Source organism: Rhodnius prolixus, unplaced genomic scaffold, assembly GCF_049639745.1.
Source record: "Rhodnius prolixus isolate KJV_2025 unplaced genomic scaffold, Rpr scaffold_3, whole genome shotgun sequence".
In the NCBI taxonomy this organism is placed as follows: Eukaryota; Metazoa; Arthropoda; class Insecta; order Hemiptera; family Reduviidae; genus Rhodnius; species Rhodnius prolixus.
In genome coordinates this window covers 17,985,052-18,008,498 of record NW_027411603.1, presented here as the reverse complement: position 1 = coordinate 18,008,498, position 23,447 = coordinate 17,985,052, and the positions used below count along the sequence as shown (strand labels likewise).

General features: G+C 30.7%; 2 protein-coding genes across 8 annotated transcripts in view; one reads left to right on the top strand and one right to left on the bottom strand.

Annotated features, from left to right (window-relative positions):
* LOC141453359 (diacylglycerol kinase eta) overlaps positions 1 to 18,348 on the top strand; it is a 43,329-nt gene extending 24,981 nt beyond the window's left edge. For 3 of the 7 annotated variants that reach the window (XM_074126475.1, XM_074126472.1, XM_074126477.1), the window contains 11 exons: positions 3,401 to 3,569; positions 3,755 to 3,855; positions 4,714 to 4,901; positions 5,039 to 5,145; positions 5,722 to 5,858; positions 5,938 to 6,049; positions 6,169 to 6,264; positions 7,541 to 7,666; positions 8,376 to 8,492; positions 9,579 to 9,768; positions 10,587 to 10,813. In XM_074126475.1, coding sequence (XP_073982576.1) covers positions 3,401 to 3,569; positions 3,755 to 3,855; positions 4,714 to 4,901; positions 5,039 to 5,145; positions 5,722 to 5,858; positions 5,938 to 6,049; positions 6,169 to 6,264; positions 7,541 to 7,666; positions 8,376 to 8,492; positions 9,579 to 9,767 — 1,342 coding nt within the window. In that variant the 3' untranslated portion in view covers position 9,768; positions 10,587 to 10,813. Of the gene's footprint in view, positions 1 to 3,400; positions 3,570 to 3,754; positions 3,856 to 4,713; positions 4,902 to 5,038; positions 5,146 to 5,721; positions 5,859 to 5,937; positions 6,050 to 6,168; positions 6,265 to 7,540; positions 7,667 to 8,375; positions 8,493 to 9,578; positions 9,769 to 10,586; positions 10,814 to 11,472 lie in introns of those variants that run through there. The other 4 variants (XR_012457964.1, XR_012457963.1, XM_074126473.1 and 1 more) reach the window with 4 other exon arrangements.
* On the bottom strand, positions 17,841 to 19,609 carry LOC141453366 (rhomboid-related protein 4-like). Its single transcript, XM_074126507.1, has 4 exons — positions 19,159 to 19,609; positions 18,513 to 18,840; positions 18,117 to 18,347; positions 17,841 to 18,040 (listed from the first exon to the last, which is right to left on the bottom strand). Exons 1-4 carry the CDS (start codon positions 19,279 to 19,281, stop codon positions 17,982 to 17,984), a joined length of 741 nt encoding a protein of 246 aa, XP_073982608.1. The 5' UTR covers positions 19,282 to 19,609; the 3' UTR covers positions 17,841 to 17,981.
* Between the last annotated feature and the right edge of the window lie 3,838 nt (positions 19,610 to 23,447).

The window sequence follows — 23,447 nt, the reverse complement described above, 5'->3', positions numbered from 1 at the left end:
ATCGTAAAGTCCGTTCGACGAGTTCCATGTCGTGACCGTAAAATCCGTCCGGCTATTCTTCTTTGAGGTTGCGTAGTGGTTATTTTTTTTGACGGGGTAGGGTTACTGGCCCTACGCCCAACCCCCAACCTGGAGGACCAGGATTTTCTGTAGGGGTTTACTCCCTTAGCCTTTGAAAACGTTCTAACCCACAAGGCAGTGGAGGATTTGGAGTAGAAAGGATACAGGAAACGGGTAAGGAGCGGGATAATGAAGCTTGTGAAGATACATAGGATAAGGTGTAGGGTCAGCGGACAGCTGCTCCTTTAGTCGCCTCTTACGACAAGCGGTAGATACTGTGGCCCTATTCTACTAACCCCAGAACCACAGGGGGGTAAATTTAATATTGACAAATCTATTAAAAGCAACGATGTAGTCCGCTGACATGAACTGTATTTCCGGTAATGGCCAACCGTTGGCAGGCCAAGTATCTTTTCTACATACAACTAATCTGATCATATATATCATGTGATTTAGATCTTGGATAACAGTTGGATCACATGGAAAATACGGAGATTTAATGATGTTGAACCGAAACTATATTCTTTGCGAGTTCTATGTCCAGCCAGAAAATGTGTGAGGCTGCTATTTAAAGGAATAAGTTTTGGTGAGAGCTTAGGAATCTTGTCTTTTCTTTAAGGACATCACGTACTTGTATCTCTTGTTAATTGAGGTCTTGTTAATTACCTCCTTAATGAGGCTACTCCTAACGTGCTTACGTATCACTAGATTTATATTTTGCTTGCATCTTTAAGGAATTTATAGAAAAAAGAAGTTAGATATTAGAAATTTGATATGTTTCAATAGTTCGCTTTTTCATTTTTGTTGATCAACTCTCTATAACTGTCCTACTGAAGTTTTTATTACTTATATATATCACTCAACTAAAAATATATTTTTTAAATACATTTCTTGAATGATAATGATGTGCAAAAAAGTAAGGGTATAGGGATTACACAATAAAAAAGGTGCAAGTTCAAAGTTTAGTAAAAAATGTATTTTGAGTGGCATGATGTACACTGTGCCTTCTTGTTTTGGTTCAATAAAAACCGTCTCATAACAGATGGTATAGTTTATGGAAACTGGATGCTTGGTCAATATTAATAGCTTATATCTTGGTCGATCTTGTGTCGGCTGAGCAAATGGTAAGAAATCTCAAACGTTTCAGCGAAGTTCCGTTTGTCAGTTCCTTGTGTGAGCAAGCCAGTAAATAAAGTGACAATGTGGAAGTAACTGCTGGAGCGGTAGTGGCTCAAACGTTAGAATGGAATCAGTGGAGGCGCTCATATTGAAATATAAAAATGCTGACACATAAATTCGTCCAGAACTTCTGTATTTTCATAAGCATCCCGTTTCCCTGTTTATCTGTACCCCTGTTTGTTTTGTGTCATCACGCTGCACTATAAAAAAAAATATTTCAAGTTGCAAAAATGCTTAGCTTGCGGTGGCACCATTTAGAAACGAGACTAAGTTGCCGCTGCTGTTGGATTTACAGTATACATTACTGTAAAAAAGACATTGTTATTGATTTTGAAATCAGTACATTCTTTTGTGTACAAAATGCAAACATCCTGGTTTTTATGGTTATTTAGTTTATGTTTTAAGTACTCTATTCTCGCATGTAAATATTCAAACCATAGCTGCTTTTAATAAATTAGATACTAGTCTACGATTTTATTTCGGCAAAGACAAAGTAAAAGGGATATGACCCAGATATTACTTCAATATGAAAATAGGATTTGCATACTGGTAACAAGGCTGCTTGACTGAAAATTTATATTGTGCGTGTGACTAGTGGTGTAGGTATGAAGTAATGAAAATGCATGGACTTGATTTTTATGGAAAGTTGGAGCTCATCGGAAGCTGGCTGGGATAATTTGCAGACTACTCCGGTAACCATTATAAGTTGAATTCGGCATTTCTTTCCATTTGTGAACGTTTAAGAAAGTTTTCATTTCTTTGTGCTCGAAACTTGAATGATGAGGGCTTATCAAATAAAAAGCCTTTACCGTCTTGTTTTGTTTTATTTGAGTAAATAATTATTGCTCAGCGTTTCAGTCCCACCTTCGTCATTTTCTAGAGTGTACCTACAACAAATACAATTATCTGAAAAGACATTTAACAACGCATTTAAAAACAAACAAATTATTTTACTTATTCAGAAGTTTTTTATATGTCTTCAATATGCCGATTTCCTAAGAATAAGCAAAGATCTCATTCAGCACCTTCCGCAAGGAATGAGAACAAGCTCAACAGACATTATTATGGCAGACTCGTTCAGCACTCTGGTATGTGAAGACGGGTTTCATTAGAATTTTCAATACGTGTTTTTTAAATACAATTTCGCTGCCTCGTACTTCCTGAGAGAAATGAAAGCACTTCATTCACATCGTCTTTTCTGTTTTTACCACCAGTTTCCTCTGAGGTAACGCTTGCTCTAAAAAAGGCTTCCCTAATAGCTGGAAAGGATTTTTCTGTCAAATTCAGATCGTCGGTGTGTTTCAAGATCTGCATATTTTTTTTATTGAAAAGTGTATTATTTGTTTGTATTCTTGAATTCATTGTTGCCATCACCAGCACTAGTTTTAAAACAAAAGGCTACCTGCCCCTGCAGTAAATTATTTCGAGATCTTTTCGTGCATCTAAACAAAACATATCATCCAGACAAGACGAATTGATGGTTATAAACATATGTTGTGATCCCAAGAGATGTGGTTTTCAATTTAGTTATCCAGCTAACGTGATTGAATCCCGCCTAGAAAAATTTCTTATACCTTGTTTCACTTCTGAAAATTCACAATATAACCTAATCAGGTAGGTACTCGAGATCCTCACTAAAAACAACTGTAACTACTTTTATAACATTATTGTTAATTGTACAATACAAAACGTAGAGGCATTAATGATCTTTCTGAAAACCTCTTGCATATACATATGTATGTACTTCACTTTAATAAATATTTAAGGACGCGCTTTTGTGTGTGTATGGGGGTATATGTATCTTTGGGTTTTTTTCAACTTTCGAACAAATGATAAAAAAAAAAACAAATGAAAATTACAAGAAAAATATCAGTAATTCGGTATTGCAATAATTTTTGTTATGAAAAAATTGAATGTGCATTCTGCTTATTATTCTGCTTTTCTAAACAATTTACAATAATTAACACATTGGCGAGCCTAATCTAAGCTAGTCTAAAAAAATATACCGTACTGTCTAATGATATTTTTGGGAGAATTTAAGTGACTTTTCTTGCTTTGTACTTATTTATTCATTTTTGCCACGGTTATTTTTAAAAGACTTTGTCAATGCCTTTAATTTCACTATTTGTCAACAATTTTGAAATTATGTTATTTTTTTTAGGGAAGGATTCAGAGAAAGGTGTGTCATGAACAACTATTTTGGAATTGGAATTGATGCGAAGATTACATTAGATTTCCATCAAAAAAGAGAAGAACATCCTGAAAAATGTCGCTCAAGGGCAAAAAATTATATGTGGTATGGAGTCCTCGGAAGTAAAGAGTGGCTGCAGGTAATAATAGATTAAGCAGATTTGAAGCGAACAATTTACAATCGCATTAAATTTACTAAATACCAAACTTTGAGATAATATTTGTAGCGTATATTATTGTATTTCTTCATTCATTCTTGATTAGGATTGAAGTTTAAAATTAATTTAATTTGATGCTTTGAACTAACTAGTTGATTAATTTACAGAAAACTTACAAAAACTTGGAACAGAAAGTCCATTTGGAATGTGATGGACAACGAATACCTTTGCCGTCTTTGCAAGGAATAGTTATTCTTAATATTCCGAGGTAAAAATCTTTTATTCAAAAGCTAATAATGTAGGTTTGTGTGATTATAGTTAAGTAAATGTATGAATGTATGCATTAATGTAGTCTGTGAGTTGTCTCGTCCATTAATTATTAATTTATAAAACAATCTCTAAGATATGAAGGATCTCTAGGAATAGAAAAATGTAATAGCGGCCGGGATTGAACCCGGGACTTCCGAACTGATAACATTTCTCTAGGAAACTTTATTTAAAAAGCATGACTTTAATCTTAGTATGACGGATGATGATACCTTCTCCCATAAAATGCGTTACATTTGTATGCTTATAACTTTTTCATAATATTTATGGAATTAAAATTTCCAACCTAATTCCGATTAGGAGAATATCAGTACGAGTATCCTGATTAACCATTATGTCTGAGCTTTGAGACGAGATTACCACAAAACTAAGTGAATTGTTTCACGGTTCGATTTCTGTTATGTTCTAAGTCAACTATTTCACTGTTTAATGTTTTTTTGTTTTTTTTTAAATATAATATACAAAAAAATTAATTTAGTCAAATATGTTTTCTATACCTTCGTCCCCTGATCTGCAGGGTAAAGTCCGCCCAAAAAGTAAAAGGAATCTGGACATTACAACGTATGTTAAGACTTTCTCTTTAGTTTAAAACTTCTCGGGTATACTAATTGACGTTCTGAGAAAGCTGGGACATCACAATTCTCTAACTGTATCACATGTTAATATTGAATTCAAGTATTTTTTTTTTTTTTTTTATTACGAATTCTAGGTTTCAAATGTAATTACTTAAATTGTGACAATCTGAGTAACCGTACATTTAATTCACTGCTAATTTCTCCTTAATAATCTGACTTTACAGTTTCATGGGCGGTACAAATTTCTGGGGAGGGACTAAAGAAGGTGAAGTATTTCTGGCTCCTAGTATGGATGATCAAATATTGGAAGTAGTTGCTGTGTTTGGTTCTATGCAGATGGCAGCTTCTCGTCTTATTAATCTTCAGCATCACAGGATAGCTCAGTGTCGCACAGTTCAAATAAATATTATTGGTAATTTTGTTTTCTTTATTTGAATTAAACAAATTAAAATTTTTACTCAAAAACTAAAATTTTATTTTAAAATGTAATTTATAGAAAGTTACTTTATTTTATTTTTTTAAGAATTACTAATTCTCTATTTTATAAAGGAGAAGAAGGAGTGCCTATACAAGTTGACGGTGAAGCATGGATACAACCTCCTGGAATGATTAGAATAATACACAAGAATAAAATGAGAATGTTATCTCGAAATAGAGTTAGTATTATTATTATTATTATTAAAACAATTAATTACAATTAACAATGTAATTAAAAAGCAATTGGAACAGATGCATGAAACATGCGCAGCACATTATTTCTCAGCCCATGAAGAATTTAGATGTAAATTTCCAGATTTGTAGGAGTCAATGTTGTAGAATAAAATCTGAGGCCACCTGTCTAATTGTAAAGAGAGAGAAGGTGTTCATTTCGTCCTAAATGGTCAGCTCCAGCCTCTATCACCTTAAAACATCCACCTTTCATTCAAAAAACATTGTTTTAATTTTGTAAATTTAGTCAAACTTATCACTTCTAATCCAGAAAACGAATGTTAAAAAAGTGAATAGTATATTAGAATAGTATATTGCCTGTTCCAAAGATTTTATCCTCTGTTTTTTTACGCTTAACTTAGGTTACTCAGACGTATTAAACGATCAGTCGATACTAATAATCTGTAGGCAAAAAATTTGTTCTGTGTCGATTTTTAATCAACTGCACGTTATGAATTTTTATGGAATCTATAGCCAAAAATCGTAAAGATGTATTTTTAAAAAATGAAGCTTCTTATTTGTAGGCACTAGAAATGAGTTTGCGGTCATGGCAAGAAAAACAGAGAATGGGAAAGTCTAGGTCTCAGTTATCTCACTCTTTGTCACAACAAGAAATTCAAATAGCAATACCATTTGTGGAAGCAACCAACAATCTTGTGAAGTAAGCTTACAAGTTCGCTCAAACTCGGTCAGTTATTGTTGTATTTATTATCTCCATATTATATTATTTTCAATTTTAGATGTGTGAAAGAGTTGATTAAACATCCACTGGGTTCAGATCTATATGAATTAGCAAATAGATCTTCAAGTAATCTAGAAAAGATTAATCTCTGTGGCAAAGTTCAGCAAGAGGTAATAATTCTTTCCAGTTATGTACTTTTTCATCTTTAATTCTCTTATTTCCCCTTCTTGAATTTCTTTTGAATAGGTTTTTAAGCAGTAAGTTTTATTTGTATACCTATTTTTTTCAGCCAGAACTTCGGCAACTTTTAACATTGCTTGTACACAGTGCAAGAGAGCTTCATGATGAAACATATACTCTATTAAAAGAAAATGCAAAAATTATGGTACGTAATTTGTGAATTAACTTTTATCAACGTAATTTTATTCTCTGTGTGCGCTAAAATGATGTCTTAAGTTAACAGATTACATCAATGTTAAATGCCAACCTACCGAAGTGATTAAATAAAAATTGAATGAGAATGAAATTAAAGTAATTCGTTTGCTGGTTCTTGATGATCTTTGATCTTGTTTGTAGAGAAAATCAAGATTTTTTTTTTTGTAGGAAGAGTTTTTTTTAGGTGATCATATATATTGGCAGCACTTTAGGGTACATATCGCAAGAAAGAAGTACAGCTTGAAGAACAAATTCATGAGGACTGTGCTTTCTACAAAGCGAACAATTTCGCTTTGAAACAATTTAATTTGTAAAAGTTTGTAAACAAATTAATAAAACTTCAGGTTAGAAATTAATTCACTGGACTGGACTCTCACGCGGTTTCGGAATCAGCTTACTTTCTTTATATTTCCTTCCTCAAAAGCCTCTACAGCATTCTATCCTGTGCAGAGTTCTTTAATAGAGAACGCTCATTGTAAAATTTTCAATTGTAAAAATTATAAAATTTGCCAAGGATTGATGTACCTTATTAAAAATTACTGCTGACAGAACAATAGAAGCTAAGGTTCTATTTCAGTCCGCATTTCCATTGCTAGAGTAGAGAGATCTGTAATGAATCTCAGTGCTTAGTTTTATATCTGATCTAACTTTTTACAATTTGTCTAGGGGAAGTCGTTGTCAGTTTCCTTCTTCATACTCTATTACAGATATGATGTGAAATTTGAACTCCAATTCCAGGAGACACCTTCACCTAGTTCTGTTTCTGCAACCTTCTTAACAACTCCTCTCTTTGCCCACCAAATGCTGATAGGACATAACTCAACGGAAAACCCGAAGAACTTCAGATGGAATCAAAGAAATAAAGACTTATCGCAGGTTTGGGTGCATTTATAAGGATTTTTCGAGCGAGCGGGGATGATGTTGGAATTTATACATAAACACAAAGATATCTCTTCGAGGATGACAGTTATGCTGTTTGTCTAAGGCTTTATAGATTTGAATGAAGTCACATTAAGAAAGTAATCTTTCATTCATGTAATGTGGCAATGTATAATTTTCAGTCCAAATCTAAGTACCAAATGAACGTTTGATACCATCTGGCAGTATTTGTAAACTTGCACTTATGATTCTGAATCAAAATTATTTGAAGGCGAAATGCACATTCAAGTTTAAATATTCGTTTATGTCTTTTGTAACAGATAACCACACAGGTCATTTTTTTTTAGCAGTTGGAACCAGCAGCAGAAAGCCATTTAAATATTGCTCTTTCGATGTTGGAACTAGAACTGCGTAAATGTCATTTTCCAGATAATGGGCAAAGTTTGGTTTATTTTCAGTTTGCATCAGAACAGGTAAGATTTTAATAGACTGTTCTTTAAACTTAATTAACTTTGTTTTTATATAATAATGAACTTTGATTCATTTAATTATTCAAATTAAAACCTTATAATGGGAATTTTTAATTCTCTCACCGGTCTAATTTCAAGTTTTCTGCTAGAAAATGCATTCTTCCGCAATACATTCAGGAGTAGTGTTTATTATATTTTAATAAAATACTAATTTGTTTAAAAGAAGGCCAAATCACTTTATTAAGTTACAGCCCCATGAAACGTGCTCTTCAGATTGTTTTATCTGAAATATAATTCATAAATTTTAAAAGTATTGAATGTTTTTGAATTCTTTTTTTTACACCTTTTATAATTAAACTTTATATAAACTTTGGTTATTTGATTCTTGGTTGATAAATGTACAAAAACATTTACTGAACCTTCTTTGATATTAGACTTTTTTTAACACATTTTATGTGTTTATTGAAGTTGTGATTAAAATTTATCGATTTTGTGAATATTATTTCTAAGTATATTTATTTTCAAAATTGATTTGAATAAATTTTAAAAAATCAACTTTTTAATTATTTATATACATACATATTTAATAATATATACATATTTTTTTTAAAAAAAAAGAGCTTTAACAAATCAGTGATTTCTTTGACATGATCACTGTCGACCTCTTATAAGTAGATACTCTAATTTTATTTTACCAAATTTCTCCTAACAGGACAGGAAAGGAAAAAGTGGTAAATTGTCATGGTTAAAATTTCGTCGAGATAAACCTGAAAAAGCAGACAGCCCAAAAGGAATATCTGGGGAAGTAAAACAATGGGGCGTAGATGAGGTAAATATTAAGTTAAAAAAAATGAGAATGTAAAGAATATAGCAATTAGTAGGAAATCTGTGCTCCCATAACTATGTCGCACTTTATTAGAAGCATATTGATACATTATTTTGAAAAAAGTGACCATTTATTTTTGGTGGGTTTATCCAGTTACTACAATATATACCCACGATCCATATTAAATTAAGGAACAATTAAAACTTCAATCATTACAATCAACTGCTTGAAGTTATCCAAAAGTGTGAAAATAAAATACCAGAGGGACCATTACCACTCTAAACAAAGTACACCCATACGAAAGCAAAAATTATGATAGCAATTTGATCTTAATTGTTGACGTCTTTGGAAAATAAAAAATGAGAGGAATGTGGTGTGAGTACTATTGCGGTGAGATATGCTGTAAAATTATGTATGTATTTGTAAAATGTCAACTACTGACCAATATTGTATGAGGGAATACCCCTTCAACCTAATAATCGCGTACAATCTCTAAAGAAATCCCAAAGTATCAAAGAATCCTGTATCCTGTATCAAAGAACAGCAGATTCTTTAGAGGTTTTTTCGAGACAACTAGGAAAGAACACATTACATTGGTGTTCCATCAATCCATATATTTTTTCCGAACATCCTTGCATGCTCATCCACAATTCATTGTATGTGTTTGGATATGCTAGGTGATCGCTTAGAGTGAAAATTGGTGTCTTATTTTTTTTTCTTTCTATTTGATCACGAACTAACACTTTATTAAAAAGAAAAAGAAAAAACCATGTTGCTGAATACGTTATTCGCTATCTGCATTTAATGATAGTAAGTATTCATGACACTATTAGTCATTAATGAGTATGATTTTTCCTACTAAATTCATCCCTGCTCTTTTTAAATCTTCAAATGAAATCAAACAGATATGACATTAAAACTCGATACTTTCCACAGTTTTGTAGGCATGAATTAATTCCATTATTCTGTTAAAACCACTGTTGCTTGCATAAGCTTGTAATTCTCTCAAGTATAAGTGATGGTGATGTGAAAATTATTAATGTTGAAAATGAGTTTAGGTCAGCCATATTATTAATATACTTGTTTTAGGTTGGAGCTTGGTTGGATTCAATCCATCTTGGAGAATATGCAGATATATTTGCCCAGCATGATATTAGAGGGCGTGAAGTTGTGACATTAACGAGAAGAGATCTGAAAGATTTAGGTATCTCGAAAGTTGGGCACGTTAAACGTTTGTTACATGCTGTAAATGATTTATCTAATGTCAGTAATGAATAAGGTTAGTAGAATTCTTGTTCTATTTTTTAAAAAATTATTTTTTTATCAATTGTGTTTTTTTAGTGTAAAATAAGTATTTTTCCGATGCAGCAATTAATAATTTAATCTTATATTGTTGCTTTACTATAGAATTTAGTCAATATTTTTAAGGTTCAATTATGCCATATTTGCATAGTTACCTACATTAACTATAATCAACAGAGTTCTTCTCGCTTATCTTTTATAGTACAACAGATGTTTCTATCATATATTGAGTTCAAACCATGATATTTTTAATTAGTAAAAAAATTAATAAATGTATGTATAGAAGGAAATACATTTACTTTAAATGCAGATTCGCAAACATTTTATAGGATAATTTGGTAATAAATGTTGCAAGTTTGATACTTTCTCCTCTTCTCAAAGATTCAAACCGGGCAGATTACCACCATAAAGATCATTCTTAAAATTACCTGTACATAAGGAACATAATATAAACGTTTTTTCACATTCTTTTCTTTGCTATTGTGCCGAGATGTTTAGTAATTTGTAGTTTTATATGAAAGTTTTACTATGTTTGTTACATGCATTTTGAACGCTTTGGAAGACGTTTTCTGATAAGTTTAATTTTTTTTGTGTAATATATGAGTTCCACAAACCTATTTAGTAAGAGATAAAAATACCAATTTTGAGAAAAGTTGTTTACTGGACGGTTCTTTCTTTTAGGACGGCTTATAGCACTTGTTTTAATGTTTGCTTAATACATAGCTTAGATCCTGATTATGATTTCATTTTAATTTATTAATTTGTAATAAATAGCACTTATAATCTGTTTAATAGCCAGACTGTTTGCACAACTGGGAATCCATACAAACCAGCAGCAACTAAACGTAAGCAAAACTAGCACAATATCTTAGATTATCACGGAAATAAGTCATAATTTCAACCTCAACTATTTTTTTAATCTTTAGTCTCTTACTATTGTTTTAAAAAAAGTATTGAAGTATTTAAAAAAATGTTTTATCTCAGTCATCTTGATTATGGAATAAACTTGAATTTGATTTTTATGTATTGAATGAATATGTCATAGATTCATAAAAAAAATAAAAATCGAATCTGATTGATAAAATAGCTTTACAGAAAGTATAATAATTTCTTTCACGCTATAAAAATAATCTTGGAACATTAACACTTACAGATATATGTTGAATATTTCGATGTGTATTATCACCACTCTCTTTGGCCTTTATTACATTGTTGTTGACCAAGTAAATAAGACAATCTTTGGAAGTATTTAAAATTATCTGTGATATTAATTATTAATATTTGGAAATTCATACTAAAGCTAACGGCCAAATTATGAACTGACTTGTTTTGTTTATTTTTCGATCAATTTTTCTTTTATTTTATTATACGCGATACAAAAATATACCGTGAATATGAATATACATATGTATATTTAATTGAATATATTAGAGATATTATTTATTTTAGTCTTTAATATTCTTGTAGTTTAATGGCAAATTTTTAGTGTTTTTCAAATCATTTATTTATAAATTGTAGTTAATTCAATCTAGATTCAGTAAGTTTTCAGATCTTAATTTAGATCCAATCATTTTTTTTTAATATCAATAAAAAATGGTATATATCTAAATTGCTTTGGAACAACTAGTAAATTTAAAAAATTAGAAATCTGATAATTAAAATATTTACTTTCTTACTACAGGTTTCTAGATAAAGCGTTTTTTGAAATTAACTTGTGGTGCCTCACAATAAAATTACCAATACTGAACGCCCGGAGTATACCGCGTTTTACGAACAAGTGACAAATATAACTTAGTTGAGAACTTAGTAAAGAACGTATTAAAATAATATGAAAAAATCTGAAATCTGTAACTTTACATAGAGTAATTTGTCCATGGTTTTACATTTGTTGTAATCACGAATTTTGATTGACTAATTGAACCAAAACTCAAAAAAACAATTTTTGGCATATTGTACTACAATTCTGGTGCATTCTTTTGCAAATCCCACTTAATAATATGAAGATGCCCTCTTCTGACTACTTTTTATTTATTTATTTTTAAATGATTTAAGGCGCGTCAAGATCACGGGTTATTGGCGCCCGGAGCTTTTATCTGTGCACTGCCGGCCTCCGGACAGTGTTCTCTCGTTACAGACAACACTGTCCATCCCGGACAGTGAGCTGTAAGAAGCTCCTACGAAAACAAAATCTAATTTTTATTTTCTGCGCTATGTAAATACGTTCATTAAGTATAATCTTTTTCGACTGAAATTCTATGCACTGTAAAAACTCTTGTGTAATAAATGTAATTTATACTCTTATTTTTAAGAGAGAAGTTCAGATAATCAAAGCCTACATTTTTTACCGATAAAATTTAGTTAGTTTAGTTTCTTCAATTTTTGCGTTTTTAAATTTTAAAGAAATACAAATATAATTCAATATGGATATTAACTAGAACAGTGAATTTTGCTGTTGCCGCAAACATTCATGGATCCATACATACCCTTAAACACTTGGCCAAAGTAATTGTTAACAAAACTATACATATATAACTCAACTCGTACTAAAACTTTATTTTATTAGCAGTCACTGAAATGAAAATGAAGTGTAATATACAAAGATTTAAAAATTTTCATTTCTGGAATTTTAAAGAAAAATGAAAACGAAGAGTACTCTTAGTGTATTTACACGTACACTTATTTACACATACATAAATTTAAGGTTACAGTTTAATAAATAAAGCACGTGAATTTTAAAAATCATCAGTCAGCAAACTTTGTGGAGAACCAAATCAGATAATCCTTAAGTATATTAATTTAATTGCCGAAAACAGGAAACTTGTAGTAAGTTCATTTTAAACCATTTCTGACGTCTTTTAAAGCGAATTGATTAAAATCATTATGAAATCGAAATTTGCATTTATGGATAAGATCGCAAATTTGCTTTGCTTTTTTTTGTTATTGTAAATAATAAAGCTTAACAGTATCTGATTTTTAAAAAGAAATCATTGTTTATTAATATTAAATTTATATTTCCATCATTGCTGACTTGTTTGTAAGAGAATAGACCAATTTACATGTCATTTATGATATTTATGTTGATATTATGTGGTATATCTTTGTTGCTCTATGAGCTAATGCCTATGTTGTAAGCAGACTTAATAAAGAAATGCAGACAAGTAGGCAATGATAACATTTTGTAGACTGTTGTGACGTGTATTTATATCATCTAATTATACAAAGGAAAATGACTCAAAATAAGACAAAATACAACAGTGATTGATGTTATTTTGGGTCACCTTCCCCTTGACTTACTACTGCCTTAAAACTTTTAAAACCATTTTTAACATCAGCTGGCCAAAATTAATAGTAAATTATTATTCTTTTTTTTCCAATCTATTAGTATAAGAAACTCTAAAATTGTTCATCTCTTGACCAATTGTATTCTGATTTAAAAATATTTTATTTATTATCGCAACAAATGAGGTAACTGATATTTATTTATGTTTTATGAGTGCAGTTCATTCTTCATTTAATGTTTTAATATGGACATTTATTTCACCATTAATCATTCAGATCCTTGGTTTATCATATTGTTTAAGACATACATATACTTTCTTCTTTAAAATCCTGTAGATATTTCTAACATCTATCGCATTCAATTTTTTTTTTTTTTAAAGTATTGGGAATATGTGATTCTTACAAAATACCATATCAAATATAGAGCTGCCCCTGGGACCAAACGAAAGAAGCATAAATTTGTAAGATATGTACTTAATTACTTAACACTGTTATGTAGAAGTCATTTACACTAAACTTTGACGGTTGACAAAGCTCTATGGTACGTAAATTTGTTTCTTTAAAAAAAAGTAGTTAATTTGCCTAACATATGTATGTATAATTTCTATAAACAATAACAATTTTGTAAATTCGGAGAATGTATTCTTTTTTTTTTAATATTATGAAAAGACATCTTCATTAATCAACCTGAGTACATTCTTTATGTAAATTAGGATAAGGCCTTTTTAATATGACTGTCAACAATATTTTTTGCTTATTTACTCTAATTAATAATTAATTAGTGCCTCATTTCATTCAGGAATAATTATTCTGAAATACTTTTGTTGAGACTATTTTATTGAATAATGAATCACAAAAAGGGTTATTAAAATGTACGTTTATTTAGGGCAAATAATTTTTGTTATATTAATGGTAATTTTTTAATATTATTAAAATGCTTCATGATTTAATCATGTAGGTTGATTGACTTATTAGGTAATTATAAGAATTTGATTGTATACCTAATTCTTTATTTTATTTTTCTCTCGGTTGATGAAATGTTTTTTCTTTAAGCTCAATTTACACTAGAATTTTATTTTGGTCAGTTTGTGGCATCATGTCAGTAATGATGAAAGTTTAGGAATGAAAGGTAACAAGTTTATTGATGCAAAATTAAGAGCAGTGAAGTAACAATACAATTCTAAAACTCATTATTGGGATGAGTTTCACGCAGGCATGTGATTTCACTTATTTTTGGAGAGTGAAAATAATTATCCTTCATTAAAAAGATCTCTGGATAGAAAATTTAAACAATAATTTTACCTTGATTCAAAAAATATGAATCCATTACTGATTATTTTTTACTGGAAGCTCTTGGCAAGTTTCAACCACGATCGAAGATTAAAAAAAGGAGGGAGGAGCGTGATTATGTACTGACCAGTAGTGAAAAAAATAAGATAAAATACGCGCATGAATGGATATTTTGGTTGAAATTGAGGTAGAAGAACCAGTGCTCATTAGGAAAATTTATTTTTGCTATTTTCTTCAAATTATATTTAATAATTACGCTAGTAAATTGACCACTTTACAATTTTTGAAAAAGTATTTTTATTTCAAAAAATTATAATGAATAGCCGTCTTCCGAAGATAAGAATATTTCTATAAATTGTACTGATATTTCTATAAATTTGGTCGGATTCAACTTTGCTAAAGATGGCAAATAGTTACTCTACATTCTATTTGATAATAATGAAATGGTAGGGCAAAAGTAATGAAATATATTTACATTTTTAATATATTGAGAATCACTAAGATTCCTATTTGAATTATATATATCAATAAGCTTAAATATTTATAAGAATAATAGCATACATTTTTGCTTAAATGAAAGCCTACTTAGTCCAGTTTGAAATCAGGCACTAAGAAAACATAATGAAATTTCAATAAAACGAATTGCATATTTAAAATATCTATATATTTATCATAGTTTTCAATTAATAACATGCAACGTAATGAAAAAAGTATATATTCTTTATTATATTAAAAAAAGAAAATTGTAATCATTCAAGTTACTCAATCGTATTCAAAGTAGGTAATTTATCTTATTAAAAATGCCTTTAGATTCAACCAATTGTTTTTGCTTTAATAGTATATTAGTTTGTTTTATGGTATAAATTATTGGAATTAATATAAATGATTTCTGGGTACCAAAATATTTTGGTAATGAGACTAAAAGCAATATTTAATTACTAAATCCAAATAATTGTTCATAACTATTTTTTAAATATTTTATTACACTTTTTCTTCTAACAAGAATGATATTTAGTGACGTAAGTTTATATATATATACATATATCATATCTGGTATTCATATTTTTGAACTTATTGGAAGATTTTATATATACATTACATTAAAAAGATGAATATTTAATTTTTATTGGAATATTCAATTTTGGCCATTAACTCTATAATCAAAACTTATACAGGATCTGCTAAGGGATGTCACATGCCCTTACGCTATCTCAGTGTACAACCCTAATACTAAGAATCTGAAGAGGTAGTTTACAAAATATATTCAAAGCCGTTGTTATGCTATGTAAAGTTATGGATGCCACAGTAGCTCCTTTAGGTCGCTTTAAGAAGCCTCTCACTCTTCAATCAAAGACCACTAAAAGACTATCGTTTACTCTTCTTTTCTGTTTCACCGACCAACTTGTTAGACTCAGGGCGGGGTGGTTAGCCAGTGGTGGAGTCTTAATTTTAAATAGAACCTTTTCTTATTAGACTAAAATACTGGCAACGGCAGAGGACACCATACCAAAACTTGGATAAACATTCTGACATCACTAAATAGACTGTGTAAAAGTATAACGGCGGAAGTTTATCTTTCGAACATTTCATTTATAGTTCTGATTGGCAAAGTACAATAAAGCAAAAGTACAAGACCAAACTTATCGGTCAAATGGATCACGCATACCTAGCTAGTACTAACAGAGATGTATAGTTCTATTTAAAGACTTACTTGAATGTCTGTCTGCACTAACTAAAGTGCATTTGCGCCGTTTGCAATCTGTAGTAGCTAATTAAAAATGCCCAAAATTTCGAAAACAAATCCATACGGTCTAATCGTACGGACGAAGACACTCACGACCACAACAATAACGAACTACATCATTCCCCTTTTCAGCATTGCTCCCTACCTCATTAACTAATTCTGCTTAAATCTCTTGATTAATCAAATCATTCTCCCAACAATAAATTTGCAGAAGATAATCTAACCCGAATACTTTTAAAGCATATACCACGGTAGTACATAACTAATATAAGTTTTAATACAAGTTTCCATTAGGAACAAATCAAAAGTTGGAAAAATGTAGTGATTACCACATTTCATTATATACGAAATCCGAAATATGATCGTAAATATCAGTCTCTTACTTTCTTTTAACTGCTGAAAAAACGACTTCCAAAACACGACTCAAATACTACCTCGTCAATTTGCGTTTAAACCAAAAACATTCATAAACTAAAACAGCTTTATAAACCAAAGTACCTAGAATTACATGGTTGCAAATTTTAGCAAGTCATTCAGTGTTCAAACAGTCGAGAAATGTTTTAAATGAACAACGATATTTTGGAAGAGTAGCCCGAAGAAAACCTTTTCATATCACAGATAAATAGGGGAAACGTCTCAAGTCTGCTAAAGAGTACTTTAACAAATCAGATGAATTTTGGAACAACGTTATTTACACTGATGTTTTCAAATTTATTATTTTTGGGTCAGATGGTAACCGATAGGTATGGAGGAAAACTAATTCTTTAACTAAGCAGAGTTGAGGAACTCAATACCAACTGTGAAACATAGTGCAGGAAGCGTCTTTATTTGAGGTTGTATGGCGGCAAATGGAGTCGTACACTTGGTATTTATAGATGAAATTATGAATATATTGCGTCAAAAGTTGAAACAAAGTGCACAGAAGGTGGGACTAGAAAAGACATTCCTCTTCCAGCAAGGCAATGACCCCAATCGTAGAGCAAGGAAAACAGATGAATGGCAATTTATATTACACATCGCCAGCTTAAAACAACTCTCCACAATCGCCGGATATGAATCTGATAGAAAATTTATGGAAAATACTTGGATCAACTGTACATAAACAAAAGATTACCTCAAAAAATGAATTAAAAAGGATTCTTCTTCAAGAATGGCAGAAAATGACACCTGAAACAACGATAGTCCTTGTATCGTCAATGCAAAGAAGGCTGCAGGCTTTAATAAAGGGTATGCAAACAAAATATAAACGTATAAATTTTCAAATGATTGTGATTATGTTTAAAATTGTAAACATTTTTTGCCCATATTTTTTTTTTTTACGTTTTTTAGTTCATTGTTTCAACATAAAAATTGTTTTAGTTATTTATTTATGAAATTAAGCATAGTAAAAGTAGTTCAATTAAAATAGGTTTTGTTTCATAAATTAATTTTAGTTATTTTTTTCCCCCCCAGAGATCCTTGCACAAAATCAAACAACTGCCTATACTTTTTTGAATCACAGTACACGACAACCAATAAGCAACATCATTCTCTCCATTTCTCATTGCTATAAACATCATATTAACTCATAGGTAAGCCTACATCCTCTAGAAATCTGAAATCGGGACTTATTCATATCTTTGAAGAAGTGAACTTTACTTAAATGGTTTACCCTATGAACAAATCTCTTAATGAATTAGCCCAAATTTAATTTTTAAATAGAAATAAATATTTGAGAGTAATGCGCTGAAGCTGAATAGACATAACACGACTATTTATTTAAGACACTGCAATATTTTAACATTATATGCAACATTTTCACAAAAAAGGTGCAAAATGTATCTTTTGAAGTCTGAAAATTTATCAAATATAAATAAATATATAATTATTTCTCAGGGTCATCTGTATCCACTGTAGTAGTAATTGTTTCTATAAGAGTGAAGATAAATTGGAACTCCTGAAAAAAGAAAAAGGAATATCAATTGCCTTACGGTTGATATAATTAATTAAACAATAAAATAATGCAGCTATACCAGTAATAGTTGTGCAAACTCCATCAATAATTCTTTTCAGAGGAGTTTTTACGTATAAAACGCCAGCTATGATCCCAGCCAAATGCCCCAGAAATGATGCATTTGGAACTAAAATATGGATAGCAATTAATTCTGCCCATGCAGCGTACTTGGTCGGCACTCTAATTCCCATTATTACACTACTTCCTGAAGAATTGTCGGTGGTTATGATTTTTAATGCGAAAATGACTCCTAAGCAAACAAACAAGTACATAATAATACATTAAAACTGCACAAAATTACATAGTTTTAATTACATATTAAAAGAATTTCATTAAAGGAATATTTAAATCCTACATAGTTTTGTGTTTTTAAACAATAAAACAAAAAAACATTAAAGCGAACTTAAAAAAATACCAGAAAATCCAATAGCACAAGAATATAAAAGAGATGAATCGTTCAACACATTTGAAAGCAATACTCCCAAAGAAACATAGATGCTTGATGTCATTAAACAAAGAATACTGAGAAGTAATGCAAAATTTGCACTTCCGTATAAAGGTTCAAGTGTTCTCCCTTTTAATAAAAATGATATCATGTTATAATAAAGATGCATATCATCGGCATGTTCGAATGTAGAAAGGAGCAAAGTCTTATAGTTTTTATCGTACCAAACTTTTTTCGCACTGATACAAACATCATGCTTACTCCACGGGACCTCGAATGCTTCAACGTATAATAAAGTCTGGAAACAAATAAGTAATTTATTAAAACTGAACATTAAAATAATTTTACTAAGAGATGCTTTAAAAAAAAAAAAAAATTAAAATCTAATTTGCCAAAGAAGAGCCCAGTGAATTAGATTTTTGCAATTTAGAACAAAAATATAAAAAACCAGATATGCGCTCTCCTGTCTTTCCAAATTAGTGTTACTTTTTTATGATTCGGGTCGAAAGATTGATTTATAAAAGCTTTCAATACTAACATTAATAATGTAGTAAAATTTAAAACGCTGAAAAATGCGTCACTTTCACAGTGAAAAAAGTTGCAAAAAAAAAATTACCTGTCCGATAATGGTACATAAGGTTATTGGAGGAATTACATCATATCCTATACTTAAAATTTCTGATATTAAAAGAAGCACTCCCATCTCCAGATGACGGGGTCTTCTATCGCCTCGCCTCATTTTTATCTTGTACTTAATAAGATTTTTCCAAAGGACTCTTTACTATCAAGAATAAAAGTTAGAATGTTATTTATCTCAAGTATAATCACGTATATAATTTAAGCTAACGCTTAGCATTAATCTCTTGGTTGGAGGTAAGTCTGTAATAGATTTTAAAACAAGGATGGGTAATACATCAACAAGTACACATTTGCACATGTCACCTTAGTAGTTGAATCAACTATATTAAGATTTTCTTTATATATAACAGCAAACTAGTGAAAGGTTAAATAACAAGATTTTCTGAATAAAACTGTCGATTATCTTCAACTTATATCGATAGATTTAGTTTAAAAAAACAAACAAAGATAATATACTGAAAATAATTAGATGCATGTTACGTTAATCCAAATTTAAAACTAATTAAAAGTAGCGTTGGAACTGGAAAGTTATAGATAAAGATATCTAATGATAGAAATTAGAAGTAGGAGATACTGTAATTAGCCTAGTTCCAAAATTTGAATAATTTGAAAAGAATGTAAGGTTTTTAATTTTCATAAGTTTCGTTTGACGTATGATATAAAAGAATCTGATGTAAAAAATTTACAGGACTCTCACCTTTCTAAAGTTTACGCAATTAATTTTTCTTGAAAGCTGGACACTTTTTTGCAATTAGGTATGTACATGTTGTGCAATATATAAAAAATAGGAGTAAAGATGTTAATAAATAACACCTTCTAATACACCTAAACAAGGAGACTACATCTAAGCTGCCAACGTGAACATTACTACGCAGAGGATGGTTTCTAGTTCCTACAGTAAGAAATGCCAATAGGGCTGACGGACATCTGGCAGGAGGATGCGCCACGTCCCCGCCAACTGGCACAACCCACCGGGGGCGTTAGGAATTAAAAGTATACAACTATTAAACAGTAAACTGTTTATGACGAAGATATTCGTCATGAAAAAAAGTGTCAAATTTTGTATAATGACGAGTATATTCGTCATGCATTTTCAGTAGTGACCATCGGCAGTTACTTTTGCAATTTTACAAATTACATATATTCGTAACTGCAAAAAGTTTGGAATATTTTGAGGCATTCTCGAAATAAAAAGAAGAAATAGAAGATGTAGAATGAATTAGTCTTCGAAAATGTATCCTTGTCTTTTATTAGTCATCACTGAATCAATAATGACTTAATATATTCTGTTAGGCTAGACTATATAGTAAGTGGCGCGACTGGTAATAAAAAACGGGATGAGGATCCTTATGTTCTCTTTTCACCTTATTCAAGAGGCAGAGTTTTTTTATTTTGGCTCATGTGGGGGTGCAAGATTTAGCGATCATCCAAATTGCGTCGTGGGCTTCTATCTTGCCAAGATATTTCCCTGCATAGTTGTTTGTATTTTATCATCTGGTCAGGGATTCATTTCCATAAATACCAGTCTGTATGTTGAATAAATGTACATGAAGTAATAACGAAAAAAAATATAAAAGTCATTTCATTGCAACCCAATTTCATATCAAACATACTCTGGGTTTGACGAATATATTCGTCATCACTTAATTTGTACGACGCACGTAGGGGACAGATTTTCTAACAAGGTCGAAACATTTAAGTGGTTAAGTAGGGCCTATTATAGACGTCTGGAGAGCCTGATGTATGAGACAGAACTTCGATTCGTTCGGTTCTCATCCAGTTTTTGTCCAGTGAGTTGTGAAATATGGGGGTGGCGTTCATGCAATAGGATAGGCCTCTTCTTTGATCATGTGACATTTGTTTAGCGTACAGTATGTTAATTTCAATAAATGTTAATAATAACAATAAAACTTGGAAATGATGTTTTTCAAGAATATATAGTGGATTGACGCCTGTCATCAACCATCATAGATACAACAACTATTTATTCTTTTGACATCAATTTAGGTGAAGTGTTTGAGAAACTCAGCCTTGTTTAACCGTTGTCCTGAACGTTCCCCGGATCTACATTTCATCACAAGTCCCTTTTCGATCCAAAAATATATCTTTTTCTTAGAACATATATAGCGAAATGCGGACTTGTAAATTTGATAATGCTTGCTGGTCATTCAAATCGTAGGCACCCACTTTTATGCTTTTTTCACCTTTCCAATGTGCTTGAAACCATCCACAACAGCACTGTTGCCCTAAAATGCCTCAGACAGTTTGAGTTGAATAGCTTCCAGAATGACCCTTGAAGCATAAGCTTTCCAGAACATCGCAATAAGTACCAGTTATACACCTATCTTTTCTCTAGTTCCGGTACAGAAATCATAGAATTCTGAATAATATGAAAAATGATATAAACGTTTGAAATTTCACTGAATTCAGAACGGATTTGAAAACGTCAAAAATTTATTCAGTAATATCTCATGAACTGTTATTACTAGAACATTGCAATTAATGCTACTTATACAGCTAACATTTCTCTATATTTCGGTGCAGAAATCATTGAAATGTGATAAATACGAAAAGAGATATAAACGTTCGAAATTTGTAGGATTTTGAAAACCTCTAAAATTCAACCTTTAATATCTCGTCAACTATTATCTCTAGTACATTGCTACTTCTACCAAGAAAACACCCAACTTTTCTCTACATTTTGGTACAGAAATCATAGAATTCCGATAAATATGGAAAGAGACATAAACGTATGAAATTTCACGGAATTCCAAACGAATTTGAAAACGTCAAAAATTCAATCTGTAATATCTCATAAACTGTTATTTCTAGAACATTGCAATTTAAGCTGCTTAAAAGGTAACATTTCTCGACAGAAATCATTGAAATCTGATACGTACGAAAAGAGATATATACGTTCGAAAGTTGGATTTTGAAAACTTCTAAAATTCAACCTTCAATATTTCGTTAACTATTACCTCTAGAACATTGCAATTTGTACCAAATATACACCTAACGTTTCTCTACACATCGGTAAAGAAATCATTTTTTTAATTTTTTGTGTCCGCCATTATTGATTATTTTTCGTGTACCACCAACCAGCAACTCGCGTGCCACAGGTTGGGGGAAACGCTGTTGTAGACTGTCACTTAAGTTAATGAGTATTTTAATTTTAATGGAAGTGCTCTTCTTCAAATTAAATCAGTTGCCGTTAAACGAATAGATAATTTATTTAAACTTACCTACATAATAGTAGGCACTAATGAACTGCAAAAATTACCTATCACTGCGGTATGTAATGAAATGGTAAGTATAATTTACGTCAATTCAGAGAAATAAAAAAAAGGAATCTAATATTTTAAGTTCAGTAACCTATCTTTTTCGACTTAGTTGAGTCAAAGAAAACATTTAGTATTGAGCACTTGAAGGAAATATTTTCATAACGTCTTCGAGAGATAGGGAAGTTTATATTAATATTACCTACGGATTTCAAATTTTAAAATGACAGTTTTCGTCCACTACGTATACAGTTATTACAGCTATCTGCCAGCAATACCTTTATTGGGTTCGAAGAATCCAACTACATTACATAGCATAATTTCTGAGTAGATCTTTACCAACGAACATCTTTAGAGAAATAAAGAGAGCCTTGAGCATGCTCGTGCAAACGCATTCACCGCCTCTAGAAATATATTTCTATTGAGTCTGATAACTATTTCTATTGTGACTATAAAATTTCAATGAGTAAATCATAAGCTTAAATGTTACAAACCACTGCAGAAGGAGTTAAGGTGAAAAGCGTTTTAAACCCTCTCTAAACACAACAAACTGACTAAATTTTGTTTTTAGAAATCAAAATTGCTACGTAGGTATGAGCGATATTATTTAAAAATGCTTTGCTAAACTTCCACATTTGAAGAGGAGTGTATCCGAGAAGTGAAAAATTACTACGTTTTCTTTTTTTCTTACATTTGGAACAAACTATGATAATTAATTTAAGTTGTTTTTAAGTTGTTAAGGGATGTGTCCTTCCTGCTAAAGCATTTAAATATGTTCGTTTCTTCAGCTAAACTAGTTCAGCTACTATAATCTCATAAATTATAACTATTTTTTTATTAAATAATTCTAAGTAGAACTATCAGCAATAAGGCGTCTGCGTGTACGCTTCACACCAAGAATTTTCAAATAATTAACATTTTTGAGCGGCTCTAACTGGGTCGTTACTTCTAAAAACATTCTTAAAAGAGGATCTTTAAGCAACATGTT